Source organism: Capsicum annuum, chromosome 11 (assembly GCF_002878395.1).
Source record: "Capsicum annuum cultivar UCD-10X-F1 chromosome 11, UCD10Xv1.1, whole genome shotgun sequence".
NCBI lineage: Eukaryota > Viridiplantae > Streptophyta > Magnoliopsida > Solanales > Solanaceae > Capsicum > Capsicum annuum.
In genome coordinates, this window is record NC_061121.1 from 111,029,715 (window position 1) to 111,046,127 (window position 16,413).

The 16,413-nt window shown below is 36.8% G+C and overlaps 1 protein-coding gene across 2 annotated transcripts in view; it reads left to right on the plus strand.

Moving 5' to 3' along the window:
- The first annotated feature begins 3,941 nt into the window (after nt 1–3,941).
- Nucleotides 3,942–16,413, plus strand: part of LOC107847408 (alpha-glucan water dikinase, chloroplastic) — a 24,646-nt gene continuing 12,174 nt past the window's right edge. The window contains exons 1-8 of one of the 2 annotated variants that reach the window (XM_047398668.1): nt 3,942–4,115; nt 4,353–4,940; nt 10,659–10,938; nt 11,770–11,811; nt 11,925–12,034; nt 12,130–12,208; nt 12,298–12,389; nt 12,471–12,624. In XM_047398668.1, the coding sequence (XP_047254624.1) occupies nt 4,867–4,940; nt 10,659–10,938; nt 11,770–11,811; nt 11,925–12,034; nt 12,130–12,208; nt 12,298–12,389; nt 12,471–12,624 (831 nt within the window). In that variant the 5' untranslated portion in view covers nt 3,942–4,115; nt 4,353–4,866. 2 annotated transcript variants of the gene reach the window in all.

Below are 16,413 nucleotides of genomic sequence, written 5' to 3' on the forward strand. Positions count from 1 at the left end.
TAAGATTGCCAACCTTCGAAGGCTAAAAATAAACTAAGTCTGGATACTTAGCTAAAATATTCTAAGTCTGGGACCCCTTGACAAGCATTAATGGACTGAATTAAGCTTAGAGTTTTACGGGGTCTTACAATAGCTGGTCAGACTTATCTTTAAGCTTCAAGGACACCTTCGTGTCACACAATACTCCCGAAGCGAGCCTCCATTTCAACCACCCTACACCAATACGGTGTGTGACATCCTCGTCAATCTCACTATTTTCTTGAATCATGGACCCAAGATACTTGAAACTCCCTCTCTTCTGAGTGGCCTGAGAATCCAACATCACTACCACATCAGCCTCATGCAACAAATCACTAAACTTACATTCCAAGTAATTTGTCTTGGTCCTGCTCAACCGAAATACTTTGAACTCAAGGATCTATCTCTAAATCTCCAACTTATCATTAACTCCTCTCCGAGTCTCGTCAATTAATACAACATCATCAATAAATAACATACACCAAGGCACCTTTCCTTGAATACGCTGCATTAAAATATCCATTAGTAGGGCAAATAAAAGTAGGCTAAGAGTCGATCCTTGGTGCAACCTGCCAAAATAGAAAAGTGCTCTAAATCCCTTTCTACTGCCCTCACACGAGTCTTCTTACCTTCGTACATGTCCTGAATTGACCTAGTGTATGCCACAATCACTCCTCTAGCCTCCAAACACCTCCACAGAATCTCCCTGGGGACTTTGTCATACGCCCTCTCAAGATCAATGAACACCATGTGGAAGTCTTTCTTTCTTTCCCCAAACTACTCCATGAATCTTCTCATAAGGTGAATGGCCTCAATAGTCGAGCGACCTAACATGATGCCGAACCGATTCTCAAAAATAGTCATGATCCTCCTCAGCCTCAACTCTACCACCCTTTTCTAAACCTTCATAGTATGACTCAACAACTTGATACCCCTATAGTTGTTGTAACTCTGAATATCCTTCTTGTTCTTATATAATAGAATCATCGTACTCCATCTCCAAGCTTCGGACATCTTCGTGTCCTAAAAATAATGTTAAACGACCTAGCCAATCAGTCCAAACCTACCCTGTCAGTGCTCATCTAAAAATCCATCAAAATCTCATCTGCCCCATTCGCCCTGCCCCTACGCATCCTATAAATAGCCCCCCTGACCTCCTTAACCTCGATACGCCTACAATAACCATAATTATGACACCTCTCTAAGTTCTCCAAGCCCCCAACATGAAACTTTTATCTCCCTCATCATTCAAAAATCTATGGAAATAGGATTGATACCTCTTCCTAATGAAGGCATCCTCAACTACCATTGTACACTCCTCCCTCCCCCGATGTACTTTACTTGGTCAAGGTCATTAAATCTCCACTCTCTGGCCTTGGCAAGCCTATACAACTTCTTATCCTCGTATTTCTCCTCTAAAACTACATGTAAGCTCTCGAAAGCAGTTGTCTTAGCCACTATAACAACTAACTTAGCCTTTTTTCTCCAGCTAATTTATACTCCTCCTTATTTGACTGCCTTTCCTCATCATCCTTGCTCTCAACTAACTTAGCATAAGCCACCTTTTTAGTCTCCACCTTCCTCTTAACTTCTTCGTTCCACCACTAATCCCTCCGGTGCTTACCAGATCGGCCTCTTGAGACAGCAACACCTCTTTAACGGTCTCCTTAATGTAATTGACAGTCGTTTCCCACATACTATCCACATTCCTTCTACTCTCCCAAGCCCCTATAGTCGTTAACTTCTCTTCTATATCTAAAACACTGCTCAAATTTAAGCTACCTCACTTAATCCTGGGTGGTCCTCTACACTCCTTTTTTCTCTGCCCTTATTGATTACCAAGTCCATCACCAACAACCTATGTTGAGTCAAAAGATTCTCTCTAGGTACGACTTTACAGTCTTTACAAATCGCTCTATTACCCTTCTTAAAGAGCAAAAAGTCTATCTGGGTCTTGGCTACCGAACTACAAAAGGTAATAAGTTGCTTCTCCCTCTTCAGAAAGCTCGAATTCACCACCACAACCCAAAAGCCCTAGCAAAATAAAAAATAAAAGCTTCTCCTTCATTCCATTCCCAAATTGAAACTGTCATGCACATCATCATAGCCTCTCGATTAATATCCAATATGGCCATTGAAATCCTCTCTAACGAAAAGAATCCCGGTGCTCGAAACACCTCTCGTCACCTCATCCAAAGCCTCCCAAAAGTTCTTCTTCTCCTCCTTGTCCAACCCTACTTGTAGAGCGTAGGCACTAATAATGTTCAAAGTATACCCTTCAACAACCAATTTAATTGACATCAACCTATCATTAACCCGTTAACCTCCACCACCTATCCTCTAAGCTATTCATCTACTAAGATACCTATCCTATTTATATGTCTCACACTATCCAATTACCATGACACCAACCACACAAGTGAGCGCATGGTGCCAATGAAGAAGTGTCAATGTTTTATGCCCCAGGGCCATGAGATCAAAATGATTATTGTAATCCTTTTAAAACTATTGTAGCATGTTGCATTTAAGATACTTTAATTTAAATGGACATAAACATAGAACACAATTCTTTATATTATGATGGCTAAAAGCTTGATATTACTTATTGAGTCGGATCGAAGGTTCGAATCTCAACTTGTAATCAAATTAACAAGTCAAGGACCTCCTTGTGTGCAAAGATATGAATTCTATCCATAGATCTTATGTAATCAATGATGAGAAGTATGTTCACACAAATTAAACAAAAAATTGAGACAAAAATTCAGTTAATCATAGCTAAGAGTAAGAAGTCTTTCATTTCACATGAGGAAATATCAAAAGCAAAATAAACTGTTACAAAATATCAAAAGAAAAAAAAAGATCCTGAAAGAAAATATCAAACAAAAAGAAAGGTTATAAGGAAATACCCACAAAACTCCAAAGCTAGATATTCTATTTGCAAAAAGATCCAATCAAATGATAGTAGTTGCTACTTGCTACTTCACGAGTCCCACGCCGGCGCCATCTCAACTTTCCCACGTGACGTCTCCTGCAATCTACGATAAAAAGTTATGGTACTATTGGAGATCGTTTGATTGAGTGCATTATAAAAAAAAATAATAGATATTAATTTTCTGTATTATTAATGACATATTTAGTACTATAAATATTATTTCGAGCTATGTGTAAGATATTAGTGATATTGAATTTGATATATAAGGTGTGTATAATTAATATATAAAAACTTATACGCTCTCCATTTTAAAAAAATGACATACTTTTTTTTTTAATTTATTTTAAAATAAATGACTTTTTTTCTTTTTTAATAATACTTAAATTTTAACTTTATACGTGACATGCTTAATACCACAAGATTGAAGAATAATTTGATATATTTATCACAACTTTAATTTAGCACCATAAAAATTAAAAATTTCTTTACTTTCTTAAACTCTATACCAAGTTAAATTAGGTCATTCTTTTCGAAATGAAAAAATTAATAATTTAGGGGCATATATTCTTATTAGTAATGTATGTATTACATGCATTAACATGTTTAAAAATATAATTGTTCATCAAAATTTTTTCATCATATTATGAAAGAAATTTTGTAAATAGATATTTTTAAAAAATAATTATATAATATATATTATTTTTAAATTACATGTTAGTAACATTACTATTACATTATATTTTGAACATTATTATATATCCTACCAAACAATTATTTCCTTCATCATGGATCTCGAAACAAACTCATGCATACTTGAGTCATGCGTGATTTCTATCAAATAACCTTATGTATTGTTAATCAAGATTTATGAATCTCCAATTATCAAATATTGGGAAACCAAAAGAAAAGGACCGGTCCCGCAATCCAATAACCAATCAAGACCATAACCCTTCTGAAAACTCGCCACGTCACTCTTTCATTATATTAAAATGCTTTTCCTTCACATTTTTACTCTTCCACTTTCCACTCTCCAATACCATCCTCTCTACTCCAATCTTCATTTTCCATAGCTTCGTAAATTCAATTTCGTCCAGTTTTCTCGAACCTTCTTTTGTCATTTTCTTGTTTTCCAATCGAAATCGACGCGTTTCTAGCTGACTTTGAGGTAAATTTCTAGTGATTTTACTGTACTTTTGGCATAATTTAGGCTTGATTGATCGAATTTAAAGCTTTTTTGATCTGAAAATGGATTATGTTCATGTTCGAGTTAAATCCTTGTTATTTTCAATTGAATTTTAGTAAAATTTACTGTTGATTTTCAGTATTTTCATGCTTTAATGTATATAAACATTAAACAAGCTTAATTTTTTGATTTCAAGCTGGTTTAATGTTTTAATTTCAGCATATTTCTGGAAATAATTGGTGATTTTTCGAAAACAAATAAGGAAAAGGGAAAAGCTGTTCTGTAAGTAGAAAAGGTGGTTGGTCAACTGCAGTTATCGACGTTCATATGCTTAATAAATGCTAGAGTTATACGAGTGTGTGCGTGAATATACACACGTGTGTGTGTGCATATATATATATATATATATTTGATAACGGTGGTGTCCCCACCAGCTTTGATGCACGTCGATTCCACGGATTCTTGCCATCTCCCACCAAGCAACAGCTACGGGATAACTCTGTCCACCAATATTAGGATAGATGAGAAGATATCACCTAGTGTTTTCGTCTCCGCTGGAATTTTAACCTGAGATCTCCTATGATAGCTCCATGGGCAATGATGATGCTATTGAAGCCCTAAGAAGACCTTCGTCAAACCCTCAAGCTCATATTATTGGGCTTCAATGTGAAATCAAGAAGATGCTTATGATGGAAGCAGAGCCCAAGAACGAATTCAAGAATTATGGAGAAGAATGGGCAAAGTGCTATACATATTTCATGATTCAAGTCCAAGCCCAAAAGGAAGAAGATTGGGCCCATATGGGTTGTGAGTAAATTTGGAAACTTTTCCTTATTTTGTTAGGGGAGAATTTTTGGTATTATTTTTATATGCTTTCCTAGTCCTAGTAGGATTTTTTTATTATTTCCATAATAGTAGATCCTAATCCCATGCTATTTGGAATAGCTTTTTTCTAGTCCTAGTTAGATTTGATAACGGTAGATCCCAATCTCATGCTATTTGGGATAGATTTTTTTCCCTATATATAGGGATGAATTTTGTTATTTTCAATGATATTATTATTAATTGAGAATTTCTCTTATTTACATCTTTGTGTGTCGCTACTTGGGATTTATCTTGCAACCCATAAGAACAATTCTTTAGGAGGTAAGATTAATTCTTAATTTGATATCTTTGGTTTCTATTAAAGTTAATTAAAGAAGGTGATTAGTCTTATACTAATTGTTGTCTTTAGTTTCTTTGAAATAGGGTCTAGATCACTTTTGATCTAAGTTCTTGAATTGACTCTATTAGTATCATAATTAGCCTTAATCCGCTAATTTTGAATACTAAGATCAATTAGGGTTCTTAGCACTCAACCTCGAAATTGGGTATTTTATCTTCCAATTTTGCCTATCTTTAATTTCTTGCCTTTAATCTTAGTATTTTTGCTTCCGCATTATTTTCTTGTTTATTAACGTAACCCGATTCTTATCAAGTGGTATCAAAGCGGTTCTATCAATTCCGTTCTTGATAATTCTTGGGAGTTTCCTAGTAAAAAAAAAAGAGGTTGCTTTAGATCAAGAAATTCCAAATTTATTGTGTTCTTGTTTTCCAACATCAAGGAGGAACAACCATGAAGAGAATTTTTTTTTTTTGTTTAATTGATCTTTTTCTTGTCTCACCAAACCTTATCCGTCTGGGAGTTGGTAATTTTTTTTATCTCCACATCTTACTTTTAAAGGGATTGTTACTAGTAGGGTTAATATATAAATCCTAAAGGAATCAGCCAAATGTTGTAATTTGAGTAGGAAAAGGCAAGAGGGGTGAGATAAAAAAAATGGTCAAATGAGAGTTTTTGTTTTCTTTAACTTTTGGAGATATCTCAAACCGGAAAGAATACTGATGCTGGGACTCAAAACAATGACATAGCCGAGGCACTTAGAAGGATTTCCATGCGACTTGATGCATTGGAGGTCACCCACAATCCTTCTAATCCGGTGAACATGGCTGATGTAAGGAGAATGCATCAAAACCCGATGCCTCAAGTTAGGAGACAAGCAGTTCGAGGTCCTCAGTTCCAACAAGATGAGAATCATTTTGGCGATTATGAGGATGAATTGGAGAAAGCTTACCAAAGGGGAAACGAAAGGAGAGCACCACGAGCTAGGGTTGAAGATGAGAATCTTAGTAGCATTAAGATGAAGATGCCTGCTTTCAAAGGAACAAGAGATCCAGACTTATATCTTGATTGGGAGAGAAAGGTGGAGGCCATCTTTGACTGTCATAACTACTCTGAAGTTAAGAAAGTTAAACTTGCTGTAGTTGAGTTTTCAGACTATGCTGCTAGTTGGTGGAAGAAATTTAGCAGAGACAGATTAGACAACGGAGAGCTTCCTATTGCAACATGGGATGAGATGAGGAGGGTTATGAGGAAGCGCTTTGTGCCATCACACTTTCAAAGAGATCTGCAAAAATGCCTTCAAAATTTGAGGCAAGCTTTTATGTCTTTGGATGATTATTTTAAGGCTATGGATATGACTATGATCCAAGCAAATTGTAATGAGGACGAGGAGGCCACTATGGCTAGGTTTATTAATGGGTTAAATGGAGAAATTGCCGATGTAGTAGAATTGCAACAATTTGTTCATTTAGATGAGTTGGTAGAATTGGCTGTAAAGGTAGAAAAACAAAATAAAAGGAAGCAACAAACTAGCTCATGGAAAAATGGGTCTACTACAACTCCAAGGAAGCCATGGACGATCTATGAGGATAAAACTATGCCTAAATCACAAGATGATAAGGGCAAAGGTAAATTGGAGGCCAAAGATGGAGGTAAAGCTTTCAACTCAAAAACTTCTACTCCTACTCCTTCTAGTGCTATACAATGTCACAAGTGTCAAGAGAGGGGACATAAGGCATTTGAGTGTCCAAATAGAAGAGTTATCATCATTAAAGATAATGGGGAATATGAGCGTGAAGAAAGTGAAGAAGAAGAAGAAGAAGAAGAAGAAGAAGAAAAGGGTGTTGGGAGTAAAGACGGAATTAATGTGGCTGCTCATAATGAGGTAAAATTTTTGGGGGTAGTTAGGCATCTTATGCATATTAATATGGGAGAGCTTGATGAGGCACAACGAGAAAATATTTTTCATACACGATGTGGGATAAAGGATAGAATTTTCTCAATGATTATCGATAATGGTAGTTGTGCTAATGTGGTGAGTGCATATGCGGTGGAAAAATTAGGAATTCCATGCACAAAATGTAAGGGAAATTATAAGCTCCTATGGTTGAATGAATGTGGAGAGCTCAAGGTGAGCAAACAATGCATGATTTCCTTTTCTATTGGGGAGTATTCTGATGAAGTTCTCTGTGATGTTGTACCGATGCAAGCTTGTCATATTTTGTTGGGTCAACCCTGGCAATATGATAGATATGCCATCCATGATGGGAGGAGAAATAAGTACTCTCTTGAACATAAGGGGAAGAAGTATATTCTTGCACCCTTAACTCCTTCCCATGTGTATGAAGACCAACAAAGATTGAAAGAAACAATGGAAAAACATGGGAAGGGATCAACGAAAGAGAGTGATAAAGAAGAAAGAATTGGTGAGAGGAAAGCATCTAAGGGTGACAAAATGGTGTGTCTTGCGAAATCCAAATAATGTTTACTTGCGAAAAATGAGGGGATGCCTATTGTCCTACTTACGTATAGGGAAGTTATGATCCACACTAATGATTTAACTCCTTCTTTGCCTAGTGTTGTTTCAAGACTTTTGCAGAATTTTAATGATATCTTTCCTGAGGATATCCCTAAAGGTTTACCTCCTTTGAGGGGAATAGAACATCAAATTGACTTTGTGCCAGGATCTCAACTTCCGAATAGGTCCGCTTATAGAAGCAATCCCGATGAAACAAGGGAGCTAAAAAGACAAGTGGAAGAGTTGCTTGATAAGGGGTTTGTGAGAGAAAGCATGAGTCCATGCTCCGTTCCTGTACTCTTGGTACCAAAAAAGGACGACACTTGGAGGATGTGTGTGGATTGTTGCGCTATCAATAAAATAACGGTAAAGTACCGTCATCCTATTCCTCGCCTGGATGATATGCTTGACTAATTGCATGGCTCTAAGATATTTTGTAAAATTGATTTAAAAAGTGGATACCATCAAATCCGAATGAATCCGAGAGATGCATGGAAAACTACTTTCAAAACTAAGTATGGTTTGTATGAGTGGTTAGTGATGCCATTTGGCTTAACTAATGCACCTAGTACTTTCATGAGGTTAGTGAATCATATCTTCTAGGATTTTTATGGAAAATTTGTGGTGGTCTATTTTGATGATATTCTGATCTTTTCGACCTCTCTTGAAGAACATTTAGAACACCTAAGGCTAGTTTTTCAAGTGCTAAGAGAGCAACAATTGTATGCTAATCTCACGAAATGCACGTTTTGTGTTGATAAGGTAATCTTTCTTGGTTTCGTTGTTAGATCGAATGGTGTTGAAGTTGATGAAGATAAATTTTTTAAAGCAATAAAAGAATGGCCTACACCTAAGAGTGTGACAGAGGTTAGGAGTTTTCATGGGCTTGGTAGCTTCTATAGGAGATTTGTGAAGGACTTTAGTTCAATTGCTTCACCCTTGAAGTCATTAAAAAAGATAAGAGTTTTATTTGGGGAGAAGAACAAGAGCATGCCTTTAATGTCTCGAAAGATAAGTTGTGTTCTGCTGCTTTGTTGCAATTACCTGATTTTACCAAATCTTTTGAAATTGAATGTGATGCTAGTGGAAAAGGCATAGGGGCCGTTCTAATGCAAGATTCTAAGTTTCAGTGAGAAATTGAGTGGAGCTACATTGAATTATTCTACGTATGATCGGGAGTTGTACGCCTTGGTAAGGGCTTTGGCTACTTGACAACATTACTTATGGCCACGGGAGTTTGTGATAAAGACTGACCACGAATCATTGAGATACTTGAAAAGCCAAGCTTAATTGAGTAAGCGACACGCCAAGTGGGTGGAGTTCATTGAGATGTTTCCTTATATGATTTCATACAAACAAGGTAAGGACAACGTGGTGGCCGATGCATTATCCAGAAGGTACGTTCTTGTTTCTAGTCTTGCTTCTAAGCTAATGGGATTTGATCACATTAAAGGTCTGTATGTTGATGATACAGACTTTAAAGTTGCTTATGCTGCATGTTTGAAGGGGGGATCCTTTGAGAAATTCACCCTGCGTGATGGGTTTCTTTTCAAGGAAAATAAATTGTGTGTGCCAATATGCTCATTGCGTGAAGTTTTTGTTAGAGAAGCACATTGTGGGGGTCTTATGGGACACTTTGGAGTGCCAAAGACCTTAGATATACTTGCTGAAAATTTCTTTTGGATTGGCATGCGCAAGGATGTAGAAAAATTTTGTGCACAATGTTTAGAATGTAAACATGCCAAGTCTAGGGTCTTACCACATGGGCTGTTATACACCTTTACCTGTTATGGTAAAGATAGCATTTTTGTTGTGGTGGATAGATTCTCTAAGATGGCTCGTTTCATTCAATGCTTGAAAACTAATGATGCTTCTCATGTGGCTGATCTGTTTATTAAAGAAGTTTTGAAATTACATGGCATTCCAAGGACTATTATTAGTGATAGAGATGTTAAGTTCTTGAGCCACTTTTGGCGTGTTCTTTGGGGAAGGTTGGGAACCAAATTGTTGTTTTCTACTTCTTGTCACCCACAAACTGATGGGCAAACTGAGGTGGTCAATAGAACACTAGGTAACATGTTGAGGGCTGTTTTGAAAGGTAAATTAACTTCTTGGGAGGATCACTTGCCATTGGTGGAATTTACTTATAATAGAACTATTCATTCTTCTACTGGGTCTTCTCCTTTTGAAGTTGTTTATGGTTTTAATCCCCTTACCCCCTTGTTCTCACCCACTTTATTGACCACTAGGCTACACCCTTGGGTTCAGTTCTACGAGTATATTTCCATGTGCACTTTATTGCCTTGAAAGAGTTCCAGTTTTGGTTGGTCCCGTTTTTAAAACCATTAAGTTTTTTATTTTATTGCATTTACTCTATTTAAGTGCTCTTTGTCAACTGACATTTTCTGAATAGGTATATGAATCTCACGCACCATAAGTTACGTTTAATTATTCGCGAAAATTCCATTGCTTTTGTGTATATTGCTTCTGCATTCATTGCTTTTGTATTATATTAGCAGTGAAATTTAGGCAGTGGGAGAATATGAGTAATTACTTGGGGAATAACTTGCTGTACAAGGAATTCTTGTGAAATTTAGGCAGTGGGAGAATATGAGTAATTACTTGGGGAATAACTTGCTGTACAAGGAATTCCTTTTAAGAACCTTTAAATTTTTGGTTGCATTTTAATTTATTCAAGTTTTCTTTGTGAACTGACATGTTCTGAGTAGGTATACAAGTACACATACACGCACACACCACAAATTACATTTGATTATTCGTGAATAGTTCATTCATTTTGTTTGCATTGCTTCTGTATTGATTGTTTTTTGTATTCTATAAGCAGTGAATTTAGGCAGTGGGAGAATATGAGTAATTCCTTAGGGAATAACTTGCTGCACCAGGGATTCTTAACCTCAACAGTGCTGGAACATAAAAGTAGAATAAGTTCTCCTTGGCTTGGAAGCAATTCTTTGTTTCAACAACAACTGAACTCAAAATCTCCTTTATCAACTGAATTTCGAGGTAACAGGTTAAAGGTGCAGAAAAAGAAAATACATATGGGAAAACATCGTGCTATTTCTACTTCTCCTCAAGCTGTACTAACCACTGATGCCTTTTCTGAGGTAAATGCTGAACCTACACTTACCTTGTTGATGATATCTAATTTTCCACAGTAAATACCACTTGATTAAGTCATCTGTTGGAGAGTCTTCGCTATTTTCATATATTGTTAGCCCGTCGCTCGATTGTTTCGGGCATCATTTACTGCAAAAACTATAGATAGTCCTCTTCGTCTTTCTGATTTCTTCTGCATGGTGCCTGAATGAAATTGACAACTTATCTTTATTGTAGTCTGCCATTCACAGTGTAAACATTGGTATCTGAGGAACATCACACAAAAGCTGATAATGCCTATAATATCACTTGAACTTATCTTGTCTCTTTTATTTTTAAAAATTTCTTTTATCCTCGACTTGAGCCGGGTCTATCGGAAACAACCTCTTTACTTCTTTGGAGGTAGTGGTATGGACTGTGTACATTTTACCCTCCCTAGACCCCACTAGGTGGGAATTCACTGGGTATGTTGTTGTTGTATACTCGAATTGTAGCTTTCTTTCCTGCATCATATTTGTTGCTGGAAGCGGGACTCTACTTGACAATCAGTTTCTATGACAAAAAATTCTTCTAAAATTAAATATGACCGAGAATAGGATGTCTAATTTTTCATCTCAGTGTAACCAGACGTGTGAATAAAACTAGAGTTCGCCCTGGGAAACGGAAAACTGAGTAGTTCGTTTACCATGGAGATGTATAATGATGTGAAAAGAAAAGCCAATTGTCATTTATTGGTAAATATTGAGAACAAGAACTAGGACTCAGTATCTATGTTGTTAAGTGCACCGTGCAAATATCTTTGTAATAGTCCCTATTTTAAATGTTTTTTCTTTGAACAGCTAGCAGAAAAGTTCAACTTAGAAGGGAATATTGAGCTACAGGTACACATGTGTAACACTAACTTAGAAAATGAATTTTATTCTGACTTTCTTGTAAAAGAGGCAGCCTGGATGTCTCATGCTGGTTATATGAATTTGCTTCTGCTCTTTAACAGGTTGATGTTAGGCCTCCCACTTCAGGTGACGTGTCCTTTGTGGATTTCCAAGTTACATCTGGCAGTGATAAACTGTTTTTGCACTGGGGGGCTGTAAAGTTTGGGAAAGAGTAAGTTCAGTTGTAAATTAGACCATTATCATATTGAGAAATCTTTTGCTTGTGCCAACTAACTGTTTGTATTGTTCTCGACATGATTATCTTAGAACATGGTCTCTTCCTAATCATCGTCCAGATGGAACCAAAGTGTACAAGAACAAAGCACTTAGAACGCCATTTGTTAAAGTAAGTTGGAAATGGTTTTGCTGCTATAATTGATGGATTAAGTTATGATGAAAAATTGATGAATTCATTGTTGATATTCTTACTCTTAGTCTGGCTCTAACTCCATCCTGAGACTGGAGATAAGGGATACTGCTATAGAAGCTATCGAGTTTCTCATATACGATGAAGCCCAAGATAAATGGTAAATGAGTATCTTTCTGACGGAACAGCATAGCATTTTGGTTAAAGAGCTGCTTGAATTTCTCTTCTCTTTCTTCTTCAGGATAAAGAATAATGGTGGTAATTTTCTTGTCAAATTGTCAAGAAAAGAGACTCGGGGTCCGGATGTTTCAGTTCCTGAGGAGCTTGTACAGATTCAAGCATATTTGAGGTGGGAGAGGAAGGGAAAACAGAATTACACCCCTGAGAAAGAGAAGGCAAGTAACAAATACCTTTAGTCATAGACCTTTCTGGTGCACCCATACTGGCAATTGTTGCTAGCTCCAAAAACATTATGTAGGTGATCATTTTAAATTTTCAAGCATTTCTACATTGGCATATTTTGTAATTCTCAACCCTAGTTCGGGATTCTATGGAAGTTAGCTTGCCAACTATAATCCTGTTCGTTCCTATCCATGAACAAAAACAACCAGCTGATCTTCGTTGTAGTTATTTGCATGCTTTCGCCGAATAAGTCAACTGGTTTTTGGTTCATGGATAGGGAGCAATGGGACTATTCTTGCTCCCTGATGCAAATAGAAGACTGTTACTAAGGGGTCAAGGGACTTAGTTTCTGATCTCCATTTCTCATGCTAAATAGGGTGGGATTGGTTTTAGGGGAAATTTTATACAAGACTAATGGTGGCTCAAATCTACCATGAAATTGTAGTTTTAATTTAAAAAATTGCTAGTGTTAGAGTCAATGATTATGCTTTAAATTTTAATCAAGTACAATCGGTAAGCCAACTTTACATGAAATTACGTGTAAAGGCTATGAATGAGTATGACCATCTCTTTTCTTTCCTTCCTTTTTTAAGGATAAGAAAGGCAATATTATTATCCAATGGATGCATATAAAATTTGCAGAATGTATAGTCCCTTGTTAAAAGCCAAAAAGTAGAAACCAGTAAAATCAAACAAAAAGTCTATATCATCTATGTAAGTAAAACTACCCCAGAAAGCAACAAGTTGTAAAGAAGATTATTTCAAATTGTAAAATGAGTTTCTCCCGACATAAAAATATCCAATGTTTCACTATGTCCAGCTGACCAAAAAATGCAAAGAGGTATCATATTCCAAGTACTGATGTTGCTTCTTTTCATTTCCTCCATTTCCAACTGAACAAGAATGGTTTCAGATTTTTTGCCATCACCCAAGCCCGAAATTGTCAAGAATGGACCTTAGGCCTAACTCAACCTCAAAAGCTAGCTCAAGAGGTAAGGATTACCCAAGTCCATATAAGCAAACCACCAGTCCATTTCCAACTAATGTGGGACTTTTTACCCACTCTAATGCCCCCCATCACGCCCAGGCCCAACTGGCACTGGCGCGTGGACCAGGAGCCCAAAACGGGGATGGGCCTGGCTCTGATACTATGTCAAGAATGGACCTTGGGCCTAACTCAACCTCAAAAACTAGCTCAAGAGATGAGGATTGCCCAAGTCCATATAAGCAAACCACTAGTCCATTTCCCAAATAATGTGGGACTTTTTACCCACTCTAACAGAAATATGGTCAGTGACATCCATCGAGTAGAAAAGATAGCTGAAAACAAAAAAGAACTACCCACTTATTCCAAGGGATACCACTATCCCTTCCCCTAAAGAAGGACAGATAAAAAGAGTTTAGTTAATTCCACTTTTAGGGGATCAGAAAGAAGTTCTCCCCACCCCTAACCTAATTCTCTCTCATTTGGGCACGAAGTGATGCTACCTTGTCAGGATTGTGATATACCATAATTTGGAGAAAAGCTCATTTTTGCTTAAAGGAACGCTATGTTTGTTCTTTCTCAATTGTAGCTGTAAATTCTATCGAATTGCTAAAATATAAAGCTAATGCAACACATAAAGCAAGACAAGTTACAAAATAACTCAGTTGTGTGCCTAGGGTGTAGGGTGAGGGAAGAGTGGGGAAAGAAGCAAAAATTAGAAAAGAGAACTGTTGAAATTTGCTTCTGTTACTGCTGCACTTTTTTAGCATAATAAGTTGCTTACTTTTAGGGTGAATCTACTTTTTTGAATTTTAAATTTTTATTAGATTTTTTTAATTTGTTGTGATATTTTTTTTCCCCATTTTTGTTATGCAAATATTTGCAGATTATGTTTCCAAGTTGGCTATTTAAAACCCTCTATGCTTAACATTTTCAATTATTCTTCCAACCCTTTTTGCTGCACCATCTTTTAAAAACCAACAGTGGTATAAGGGCCTCACTAGTATTATGGGATGTGACATTATGATATGATCAATTTGCAGTTCTTTCCTGTTCTGTAGCATGTATTAGCTCATTAGTTAGGTCATCAGCATATCATGAAGTTCGGAAATATGTCAGGTGTTAGTTAGGCATGTGGTTGTGCACGTAAGTCCTAAAAGTGGTTATAACCAACACAACAACAACAACAGCAACAACATACTCAGTGTATTCCCACATAGTGAGGTCTGGGGTGGGTAGAGTGTACGGAGACCATACCACTACCTCAGGTGAAGTAACAATTTTTCCCACCTTACATCTTCACCGAGGACATGACCCTAGATAGGAAGATCTGGAAGACGCGAATTACGGCAGAGGATTAGGGCCAGTTTGGGTTGCTAGTGTAGGGAATTACTTGGTGGGGGTTTTATTCCTGTTATGATTCCGTATTCCGTGTTCCATGTTTTATTACGAATCTGTGTGCTTTCCTCTGCTTTCCTCTGTTTTATAATACTTATGGGTGCCGTATTTATGTTATGTAATCTGCTTTTGTGCTTTACTATGTGTTTGTGTGGTATCTCGTGCCTTGAGCCGGGGGTCTTTCGGAAACAGCCTTTCTACTTCATCAGAGGTAGAGGTATGGACTGCTTACATCTTACCCCCCCAGACCCCACTAGGTGGGAATACACTGGGTTTGTTGTTGTTGTTGTTTACATCTTCCCTGAAAGGCTAAGCTTAGCTCAATTGTAATTCATGGATGGATAATGGATTCTTAGAAGTGAATACGAACTCTCTCTTTCTCTTTCTGAATACTATATCAAGGTCTTAGAGCTCTGGAGTGCATCTGTTCAAGGGTAATTAGTTTTTGCACCTCTTTAAGAACAGTCAATTCTTTCTAAACCTTAGCCTCCAATTTCTGAGATCGTGTTACTTTAACTAAAGTGCCATTTTCAAACCATTTTTAATCAATACCAATTTTTATCTACTTTCCAAACTTGACAAGAAATAGTCTCCTCTTTGAATTCCCCACAAATTTTCACCAGTGAAACTATCAGATTTGGTCGGTGAAAATGAAATCTTATTTTAAAGCTTTTGAAAAAATCAAAGGATGTTTTGACATTTTCAACAAATATACACAATGGAAATTAGAGAATACAAGATTGAAATTGTTGAGCATTTTAAATGTCAATTTTGAACCTACTTCTGGTGCTATGAATTACATGACTTCGGTAAGCATGGATTATTCTTCTGAAATCATTACCAATCCAAGATCTAGGAAAAAGATCAACATTTGTTATCAATTTGACAATCTTTCGACTTGTTCCTCATGTGATAAAGTTTTTGAGGTTGCATTTTATGCACAAAACCAAAGAGAAAAAAGTTCATGTTACGGAAGTGTGAAAGTTCAAAACACTCAAAAGAATTCACAAGCACAAACCACCAAAGCAAAAATTGAGGGAGGCAAAGCTTTTTAGATTGCATCAATTGAAGCAAAGGAGGGGAGTTTTGAAATTTTGGTTTAGTTACTGATGCCTTTGTTAGCATAATAAGCTGCTTAGTTTTAGGATGAATCTACTTTTTTTAATTTTAAATTTCTATTTGCTGCATTATCTTTTGAAAAACAAACCAAAAGAAAGAGACTGAGACAGGTGGGAAGGGAGCAATATGGACAGACAAGGAAAGGGGTAGTGCAGGTCAAGGGGAGATGCAACATGCAAATAAGTCAGGGGTAGTTTTTCCTAGAAATGGAAAGTCCCCTCTCCTAAAGAATGCCATAAAAAGCATACATGCTTAGGGAATTAGCAATAAAGAGCAGCCC